The sequence below is a fragment of the Vitis vinifera genome, chromosome 7 (assembly GCF_030704535.1).
Source record: "Vitis vinifera cultivar Pinot Noir 40024 chromosome 7, ASM3070453v1".
NCBI classification, from domain to species: Eukaryota; Viridiplantae; Streptophyta; class Magnoliopsida; order Vitales; family Vitaceae; genus Vitis; species Vitis vinifera.
In genome coordinates this window covers 28,965,017-28,975,685 of record NC_081811.1, presented here as the reverse complement: position 1 = coordinate 28,975,685, position 10,669 = coordinate 28,965,017, and the positions used below count along the sequence as shown (strand labels likewise).

Sequence of the window (10,669 nt, the reverse complement as noted above, 5' to 3'; positions counted from 1 at the left end):
ACTTTAAAAAAATATTTTTTTCAGTTTTTATTCAAAATTTGATTTTTATGTTGTTATTTTAAAAATAATAAAAATGAATTAGGAGATTTATATCATGTGTGGTAATTCTTTTAAAAAAAAATAGTTTTTTATAATAACTTTTGAAAACTGATTTATAATGTTTTGTAAATCAAAAATTTGTCTTGAAATGTTTTTAATATTTTAAAAATAATTTTTATATTAAATGTTTTATTTTTTATCATTCTATATAATTATTTTTTTAAATAGCTTTTAAAAAATAACTAAAAAGTGTTCTCAAAAAGTACTTTAAAAACATTTTATATAATTTTTGTAGAACAAAAATTTGTCTTATAACGTAAAATGTTTTTAACATTTTAAAAATAAATTTTATATTAAATGTTTTATTTTTTATCATTTTGTATAATTATTTTTTTAAACAATTTTTAGAAAATAACTAAAAAATATTCTCAAAAAATACTCTAAAAACATAACCCACCCGATCAGCAAATCCAGTAACAATTGGGGCCCAATCACAATCATCAACTGGTCCAGTAAATCAAACCAAATATTAGGCCTAAAAACAATCATCAATTCATTCCAACAGATTTCACCAACAATAAACGGCCCAATACAATGAGACTAATGGAGCCCGGATAAAAGCCCACAAACAGGCCCCAAAATAAAAATCCAAAGCCTAAAATAAAAGATAATATACCTTTACCTTTTTCTTTGGATCCCAGATGAAGGCATGTGTAGGCATGACGGCAATGGCGCAGAGGTGGAGCAGTGCAAGTTAGGGGCTTCAGGTTGACTAGGAATGGCAACGGTGGGGTTATGATAAGTTCCATACCCATCCGTTTAACCTTTTTTTGAAATTTAATTTTTTTAAAATAAATTATTTTTAAAATTTTTAATTACATTAAAATAAATAATTAAATTATTATATTTTTTTTACTTTATTTTATTATTATTTATATATTAAAAAGAGTAAAATAAAATTTTAAAATAAATTAATTTTAATATTTAAATTTTATTTTATTTTATATATAATCAGGTACCCGAAAAAACTCGTCCCATCACCATCCTTAGAGGTGACCTTCTCTAGTTGAATTAATGAGCTATATATAAAAAATAAATGGTTGAGATGCTCAAAATAGCAGAAATGACAACCACGAATTTGCTCTATTGAAACTGTTGTCATCTTTAGGGTATAGTTTCCTTAGCTTTATTTAATTTCTTGTGTTTTATAATTATTATTTGCCATAATTGTATTTATGCTGTTGGGTGGAAATTCCAATCAAAATAATCTGGACTCAAGAATGGTGATTCAATTGTTACTTGATAATTAATTTTGGTTTGTTGTGGCAAGATCTTTGTTTTGAATGAAATAAATGAATTGAAAATGTTTATAGAAAAAGATATATTTTAGAATAAAAGAATAAAATAGATCTCATTGTGGTATTTTGTCTCATTCATGGAGCTTAAATTAGGTGGTTCATTTTTCATTCTTATATTTATAATTCATTCTTATATTTAAAAAATTATAGAATAAAAATATTGTTAATTATAAAACTTAAGAGACTCATATATAACATTAAAAATATTGACTCAAACATTTCCGATACGAGAAAGTATAATAATGTCAATATGAAGGAGAGTGGATTAGTATGTTACCATATTGTAAATTTTTATTTTCATTCAAGTTTTGTATCATTGGATTTTATCAACAAGATTTTTAATGAGATAACATAATAATTGAAAAACATTAAAAGAATATTGTATTTTTTGTTCTTATTTTACTATGACTTTTTTTGAGTTTTTTCCCTAATAAGATTTTAATCCAACACATTCTAAGAATGATTTTCAATTAAAAGAGAATATTATAAATATCTATTATAATTTTTTTTATTACAACACTATTGTGATATTTGTATTATTATTATATTGGTATACCCTTAGCTTATAAATAAGGGTATAGGAAGATGTCATATTTATTTTTTTCTTTTAAATTACACTATTTTTTACCATTTATAATTAATAAATAAAAACTTGAAGTAAAAAAAATATATAAATTAATTGAATAAGGATTTTTTTTTTTCTCTTAATCTTGAATTTTATCTTAAAAGTAATTTATACTAATTAATTTAAAAATAATAATTTATTTTTGTATTTGTATTATTTTTACCAAGGAATCGAAGGTTTAAGATAAAAAAAATAAACTTTTTTTTATTAAAAAAATTAAAGTATATTTAATAAAATTAATTTAAAAACTAAAACAAAATATACTATTTATTTTTTATTTTTTTTAAATGTATCTCATCTTTGACATACGGCAGACAATTTTTCCATTCTGCGCACCAGTCAGCGCAGTCGGGACACAGCAGAAATACGTTTCTGACGGCCTTTCTTGAATTTTGTTTTTTAAAAATTTGCTGGAATAGGTAAAAAAAAAAAAAAAACTGTCATTAAACTTACAGATTATCAGTTTCCTTCGAAGCATACGTTATCTAAATGGGGAAGTCAGAGGATCCAAAGATTGCAGGAGCAGTGGAAGCTTCGAATCTTGAATTCTAGATGCGAACCCTTATCCAGCCTCCTAGGGCATCCTCCAAATCCAATTCCCAATTCCAGAAGATACCCAGTTGTTTCTCATCCGAATCGTTTCGAAACTTCGGCTTGAGAGGCACCCATGATCCGCCATTTCCTTCTCGTTCTATGCGTTTTACTCGTCGCTTCGGGGTCCCTCGGTGAATTTTCGACTTCAGAATCATCGGAGGATCCGGCTCCAAGTCCGCGTAGGGATGATTTCATGTACTCGAGTCGACCCACGAGACGATCTTTGCTGTCTCTTCCCAAGTGAGTACCTTTTTTTCATTCTTTTTCTGTTTTAGATTGTCGGTGGGTTATCTATCTTTTAGTTCAGATGATCGAATCATCTGGTTTTCTTTCAAGTTTCATGAGGTTAGGGACTGTGTAGAGTCAAACCAAAAATGAATTGTGTGGCGAACTTCAGTTAGCTGGGTGAGTTGTCGTATTGCCTTTTCAGATCCGTGGACAGTCCCATTTTCTTGGATACACCTGTCGGTCTTGATCGGTCGATGGGTTGCAATTGGACATTTTAGATGATTTTATATTCAGTCAACGGTTTATGTGCTGTACTCAATCTGTAATGTTTTGAATCATGGAAAGTTTTTGAGGTGAAGTATTAAGGAAAAAGATGGGGAAAAGGGGTAGGGAAGAAAATACGAAGGAAAAGAGAAAATTTGTTTTTAACTCAACAGTTCTTTTTTGTACCATGATTATTTATTGAGAATGAAGAATTTTCAAAATATGTAACTTATAAAATTTTCATTGTGTTTCATTTTCGTTTGTATTCTTTATTGAAAACAAAGCAAGCGAATTTGAGTTTCCTTTCTTTTTTTTTTTGTTCAAGATAGTTTTGAAGATCCAAACAGACCCTTAATTTATTCTAATACTAAGAGGGCCTTTGGAAAACTTAATACTTAATGCTTAATAACTTAAGATGACGTTAAGTTATGCTTAAGTTATCAAATCATATTAAGTCATTAAGTAAATTTATCAAAATCATTTTAAAATTTAAGTTGCAATATTAAGTTATTTTAACAAATATATTCATTATGTTTAATAACTTAAATTAAGTCATATTAAGTCATTATGCTGATTTACCAAACACCCTCTAACTCTTCTCTAATTGTCTTTTGTCTTCTATTTCTCTCCAAAACAGTAAAAATGACACCGCATTGGTGGCTGCCTTGAACGGTACAATCCATTTAGTGGAGAGTAATTCCATGAAAGTGCTCTGGTCATTTACATCAGGACCTTCAATCTACTCTTCATATCAGGCTCCTCTTGACCAAGATAACGCAACTGATTGGGGTTCTGGTTTTTTTGTGGACTGTGGAGAGGACTGGGAGTTGTATATGCACGGCCGGCACTTTGGTAAAGTGGTATGGCTCAGACTGTCACCTCTCCTTCTCATGTCATTACTTTTCAGAATGAAGGCTTACTATTATTGGGTTAGGCCTAAGCATTTGAATTCATGTGCAGCCTAAACCATGGGAACAAATCCCATATGCATGACCATTGAATAGTTCATAGAACCATCGTATCTCCATGTATATAAAATTTTCATGGACTTTTCTTACTGAATTTGGAAGCAATAACCTTGTCAGCAATCCATAATCTAAAATCCTTTTAAGAATCTTCCTTCCCTTGACTATTGCTGTTTGAGACTTAGAGCTTATGAATTCCAAGGCCACCTTAAATCCATGAAGTTTCATCAAGACATCACAGCATTGATTCTGATGTGGTAGGGAGAGTTACATCAGTTTTCCTTTCTTATTTTCTATTTTTTAATTTATCATGAATCCAAGGTGGCAATTGTAGCATATTTTAAAGAAAATGCCAATAGAATGGCATTTTGAGTGCAAAAGACTAAGCATTATTGTGTTTAGTCATCTTTTCTTTGAAAGTGAATTAGATGAAGAGTTTTTTTTTTCTTTTTTCAATCTATGACAATGCATAGTTTGGATGCATCTAAAGGGTTTATTAGGCTCTTTATTTGTCAATAAGGCCCTATTTTTGTTTAGATTGGGTGATTGTAAACTCAACACATGCGTATGGGTAGTTCAGATTAAGGCAACAACTTGGGCTGGTCAATTGGAGGAAACACAAGCAACTAACAACTCACATGCCTGAAGTCTGACCAAACAAGACCTTCAACCTGACTTACCCAACCCAAGCATAATTTTATAAATTCAAGTTAGGCTCAAGCTATTCAAGCTCTGCCTGCCTCTACTATTTTAGTAAAACAGAGTTGGTTCCCTACAGCATGAGAAAATTAATTTCCCAGATGCAATTTCACAAAGAGGAAAAAAAAAAACCAGAAAACTGAGAAATAGATAACACTTATTTCAGATTAGATCATAAAATTGAGCAATATTTAGTACCCATTTTTTTGTTATGTCCTTTGCTAGCAAAAGAAAATTTATTGAAAAAGAAGAGAGAGCTCAAATCTCTGTATTTGTAGTTTCATACCTGAGAAAAGAGATTGTTGCTGCTTGCATGACATACCTGCGCAGGCCCAATCTAGATTGGCTTCAGGTTGATGCTTTCCAATCAGGACCACACCCCCCAACCCCCACTATGGTACAAACTCACCAAAGCCCCCTCCCCCCTTCTCACTATGAAAAAAATCCACCCTACACTGCCGAAAGGGCATGTTTGAACTAAGGTTGGATCTGGTTGGACCCAATAGATTTGCAGCCAGTGATCACCTGATAATGATAGATTTTTCCATAAGGGGCCAACTTGTGCAACAAGCTTCTGGCATTTGTAAAGACTGTTATATTTATGTTGCAATAAATCGTCTTAGACTCTGGAAATACTGATTCTTTATTGTATTGCCAGAAACTTCCAATGACTGCTGAAGAATTCATCAGCAGCACACCGCATGTGTCTGAGGATGGAGGAGTTATACTTGGGTCCAAGCAAACTACTGTGTTTCTGCTTAATGCTAAGACTGGAAAACTAATACATTCTTATAGGTCATTGGAGTCTCCACCCACGCCACTGAGCAACAAAGAGGAGAGTGTTGTGCATGATAAAGATATTGAGGAATGGGTAGATTCTGGTTCTACAAACCTGAATATTGTTGAGCCACGTCTTTATATTACAAGAACAGACTATTCATTGCAGTCGTTTGCACAAGGCTCAGACAAAGTTTTATGGAATATGACAGTTGCTGAAATTGGTGCTGCTTTTCTTTGTCAAGGTACTGAGAATCTGTTTAGCAGGCCACCTTTAAATCTGGGATGTGAACTTGGCCCTGAATATAACTGTGATTTTGAAATGCCATTGCCATGTCAATCAAAGGCCGTTGTCTACCGATATCGTGGTCATACTATGTTGGAACCTTTTCCTAGGCATGATAGGCTGCAGGAGGCTCATCAAGAAGATAGGCTGCTTTTGCAACCCAATATCGATAAAACTTTAGACTTTCACCCCCAAGATATGATGCTTCCAGCTGTTGTTCCAAACCATATGCTTCCTTCAGAGCCCAAAGATGAGATATCTTTAAACTTTCAGGATAACAATGACAGTGAAGCTGTGCTCCCCTTATCTCCTCCCAAGATAAAAAACTCGGGGATCTCTGACCAGAATGTGCAAATGCCTTATAATGATGGTTTAAGTATGTTTTCTGGAGGGTCAATCTTGTTTTCTCTCATTGTATTCATTGTCATTCTCTTGGTCTCTGTCATCTACTGCTGTACTCCAGTGGCTGGAGAACAAGGTGAGATGAACAAGCAACCAAATGATTCAGATTCAAACTCTGTACCTTCCAAAAAAAGGAAAATTCGGAAATCGGCAAAGAATAACATCAGTTCAGGAAAAAAGGATGAGCATGTCTTGTCTGAAAATAAGGATGGGTCTGCTCACATTGCCAGTGATAACAGCCCATGGTTGAACCTTAATGGACTTGTTGATGGTGACACAAATGGACGTATTGTTGGTAAATTATTTGTATCGAATATAGTAATTGCTAAGGGAAGTAATGGCACTATTGTCCTTGAGGGAATCCATGAAGGCCGCTCGGTTGCTGTGAAACGCCTTGTCCGGGCTCACCATGATGTGGCTTTTAAAGAAATTCAAAATCTTATTGCATCTGACCGGCATCCAAATATTGTTCGATGGTATGGAGTGGAGTATGATCAAGATTTTGTGTATCTATCACTGGAACGTTGTACATGCAGCTTAAATGATTTGCTTCAGATTCACTCGAATTCCTCCCAAAACCCAGGGTTCTCCATGGACCAAGCTACAAAAGCTATGATGGAGTATAGAATCCAGTTGGATTCAGTGAAATGTATTGTGCAGGATATCAAATTGTGGAAATCAAATGGCTATCCTTCATCTGTATTATTAAGCTTAATGAGGTTGGTTCAGACTCATGGTGATGCATGGCATTATGTTGTTCCTGTTGGATGACAATAGGCTTGTTTTGGGAGATTAAGCCACACATCAATTCTTCAACTGTTTCTGGTTTTTGTATCCCAATTATGACTTTTCTAACAACTGACTGTAGCAATGGTCATCCCCATTGCAAATATTGTGCACTCTTCTGTTGCTAGGTCATAAGTTTTTTTAATCTATTTATTCAGCCACGGTTTTTTTTTTTTTTGGCATCCATGGTAACTGATTTGTTCTACTGTTTTTATTTCAATTGATTTAATTTGGGGGGATTTTCTTATAGCAATTGAAATCAGCATGTTATACTTGTTGGATCAAGTTTTACAATTTCATGAATTTTCATCATTTTAATATTTTGCTTTCATTTGCGATGATGGCTCCATGTTTTCTAGTGAAAGCATTCTGTGGTATGTATTTTTTCCAACCGGTGCTATGAGAAAAACAAAGAAAAAATCCATGTCCATGGGATGTTCAAATATACCTACAGAAATTTTCCCACCCAGAGAGTTCAACATGGGAATAAGTATAGGATATATAATCTCGTTCATTTATCCATTATTAGAGATTTACTTTCATGCGGTTTTTTAATTGGATTTGGTCCTGAATTTTCTTGATCTTCTATTTTTTGTCACAGGGATGTGGTTTCTGGGCTCGTACATTTACATGACTTGGGAATAATTCATCGAGACTTGAAGCCTCAAAATGTGTTGATAATTAAGGAAAAATCTTTATGTGCAAAGCTTTCTGATATGGGTATTAGCAAGCGCCTTGTTGGGGATATGTCTTCCTTGGGTCATCATGCTACTGGTAAGTAGTCTTGGCTAGTTATTTCTGTTAAACCTACATCTATTTAGGTTCTGCATGTTATACTTATGGGGTTAATGACATCTGCCAAAGTTATTTCCTCGGTCTAATCAAGTTGAGTTGGTTGATCCAGTCGTTTGTCCTTTCAAGTGCCTATGTTAAAAATGTCAATCCAGTCATTTTTCCTTTCAAGTGCCTATCTTATCAATGTGAATTTGGGAAAATGAGTGAAAGTCAAGCTGTTATGGCATTTGCTTTAGTTTTTTGTAGACCTATGGGATCTAAGAAGGTATTTCACTGGCCCCCTTCACAACTTAGCAATTCACATATAAATCATAAGTGGTTATTATTTCTATTGAGTTCAGTGATTTATTTATGACTCAATTTGCAGGTTATGGCAGTTCGGGTTGGCAGGCACCTGAGCAGCTTCTTCATGGACGCCAAACACGAGCAGTAGATTTGTTTAGTTTAGGTTGCATCCTCTTTTCCTGCATCACTGGTGGAAGACATCCATTTGGCGACCCTCTTGAACGTGATGTCAATATTGTTAAGAACAAACCGGACCTCTTCTTAGTGGAGTTTATTCCAGAAGCTTTGGATCTTTTTGCTCGTCTGTTAGACCCCAAGCCTGAATTGAGGTGAGAACATTATTATTCTTCATGGTATTTTGCAATAGTTTTTATAACATGCATTGGGTGTTACAAGTGGTGGTTTTGGCTTTGATTTTAGTGACAACTTTGTAGCTTTCAGTTCAAATCCTCATATATGATTTAGTATCCCTCAGATTAAAATTACCAAGTTATATTCTATCACCTTGTTTTCCATCAAATTTGAAGCTCAAATAGATGCTTTGAAATATCCTGTTTGTTAAAAGTGAATATGGGATCATGTGATGATTTTGTACATCCTACAGAAAGAGCTCACCCAAATGTGATACATCACCTGGTTTAGACAATATTTTTATGGAGTTTTCTGGTTTTAATTTTTGGGTATCCTTTCTAAATATATTTTGTTCATGAAATCCTTCCAATTTCTTGGTAGGCCAAAGGCCTCGGAGGTCTTGTACCATCCTCTGTTTTGGAGCTCCGAGCTGCGGTTGTCATTTCTTCGTGATGCAAGTGACAGGGTAGAATTGGAAGATAGGGAGAGTAATTCCCATGTCTTGAAGGCATTAGAAGGTACTGCACCAACGGCATTGGGTGGGAAATGGAATGAAAAAATGGAACCTGCATTCCTTGCTGATATTGGACGTTACAGGCGATATAAGTTTGATAGTGTTCGGGATTTATTGCGAGTGATACGGAACAAGTGGAATCATTACAGAGAGCTTCCCAGAGAAATTCAGGTTTGTTTCTCAACCCAACAGTTAATATGCCAGATTGTTGTCATATTGGTCCAAAATAATCCATAGAAAACTCTCCCATCACCTACATTTGTTTCATGGTCTGTGAATTATAAAATTACTAATCCATTAGATCTCCTCTGTGAGCCATCCAATATAGTCCTACATCCTTAGAGGTGGGCGCCTTGTGGAGGTTTTTCCGCAGGGCATAAACTGATTTGACCATGCCTGTAAAAGTTTTTACTTTTCCATGTAACCATTTAAACATGTTTCTTTTGAATCTTTTTGGCACATCATATACTTATCATGATAATAACAATTATATACTTGCATGCCTAAGTTCCTTGAAGGTTAAAATTCAAATTCATTTGCTTACTTCTATAGCTGATATTCAACTTGGTTCCGGGGTGCTATTACAGGAAATCTTGGGATCAGTTCCTGAAGGATTTGACAGCTATTTTTCAAGCCGATTCCCAAGGCTCTTGATTGAGGTGTACAAAGTTGTATCCAGACACTGTAAGGGAGAGGAATGTTTTCAGAAGTATTTCAAAGCAATGTAGTTAAAGGGCATTTTATGTAGTTAAAGTATTTCAAAGTCTTTCTGGCTTCTTAAAGGACTAGATGGCGATAAATTGATGCAGTACTAGGAACAGAGAGACCGTTGGTTGCTATGCTGCAAAAGGGCTACTTTTTATGTAACTGCTGATGAAATAGCTATTGGTATAGGAGATGTAATAGACCTCCCTTTTAGGTTGTGTATATTAGTGTAAATGTGGTTGTATTCTAATAATGTATGATTAATCATATGAAATAATCATCAAATATATTCACTCTATGGTCTTTAAGTGTTTGTTATGTCATTCCAGAGTATGAAAATTTTCCATTTATCGGCACACTCGGGAGATCACTGTTTCAACAAGATAATTGCATTCCCCACCAGGCCTAGATGTTTCCTGTCCTAGCCAAACATCATCTATGAGTTAGATCACTTCTAACCAAAACCGTGTTTTGATGCATTGGAGAAACCAAGTGTAAAGATTTAAGCTAGAGGTCTTTTACAGGTTAGCATGGAAGCCTTTATTAAAAGGCCCTACCTATTGCATCTGTTGTATTTTGCTTGTTAGGCTCCGGGATTTGCTTGTATTGTCTATTGGCTTCAGTCCCCTCATGAGAGGATCCGCTTCTACAATATCTAGCCTGGGCTTGTAGCACTGAAGTTTTGAGATGCCGTATATTACATTTACCTTGATGCAGTAGTTACATGTCCATGGTGGAGTCTGCTCCATTGATCTGATCTTCATCTTGCCTACTCAATGGATGGTAGCCAAAACTCGACCAATCCAAAGGATGCAGATAGTGATTGTTATAACTAGTCGCCCTTGAGGCCTGACTTGGAAAGGGTTTGTGAGAGGTTTGGGTTCAAATCCCAATGGAGACAAAAATTTACCAACAGCAAAATGGATGGTTATGACTAGTGGCACAAAGAACTCAAACCCAGTTTTTTCAGGTGAGAAGATACAAGCAAGAACTTTA

At 34.4% G+C, this 10,669-nt stretch overlaps 1 protein-coding gene across 1 annotated transcript; it reads left to right on the top strand.

The window, feature by feature from the left end:
- The first annotated feature begins 2,314 nt into the window (after nucleotides 1-2,314).
- LOC100249111 (serine/threonine-protein kinase/endoribonuclease IRE1a) lies at nucleotides 2,315-9,971 on the top strand. The gene is made up of 7 exons (XM_010654605.3): nucleotides 2,315-2,856; nucleotides 3,746-3,968; nucleotides 5,431-6,956; nucleotides 7,625-7,797; nucleotides 8,186-8,432; nucleotides 8,836-9,139; nucleotides 9,556-9,971. The coding sequence occupies exons 1-7, from the start codon at nucleotides 2,690-2,692 to the stop codon at nucleotides 9,694-9,696; spliced, it is 2,781 nt and encodes a 926-aa protein (XP_010652907.1). The 5' UTR covers nucleotides 2,315-2,689; the 3' UTR covers nucleotides 9,697-9,971.
- Nucleotides 9,972-10,669: the final 698 nt, after the last annotated feature.

Bases quoted from the DNA above. Each gene is read 5' to 3' on its own strand.
- LOC100249111 (XM_010654605.3), top strand. From the start codon at position 2,690: ATGATCCGCCATTTCCTTCTCGTTCTATGCGTTTTACTCGTCGCTTCG. The intron at 3,969-5,430 runs GTATGGCTCAGA...TTGTATTGCCAG, and splicing joins GCCGGCACTTTGGTAAAGTG to AAACTTCCAATGACTGCTGA. The intron at 8,433-8,835 runs GTGAGAACATTA...ATTTCTTGGTAG, and splicing joins GACCCCAAGCCTGAATTGAG to GCCAAAGGCCTCGGAGGTCT.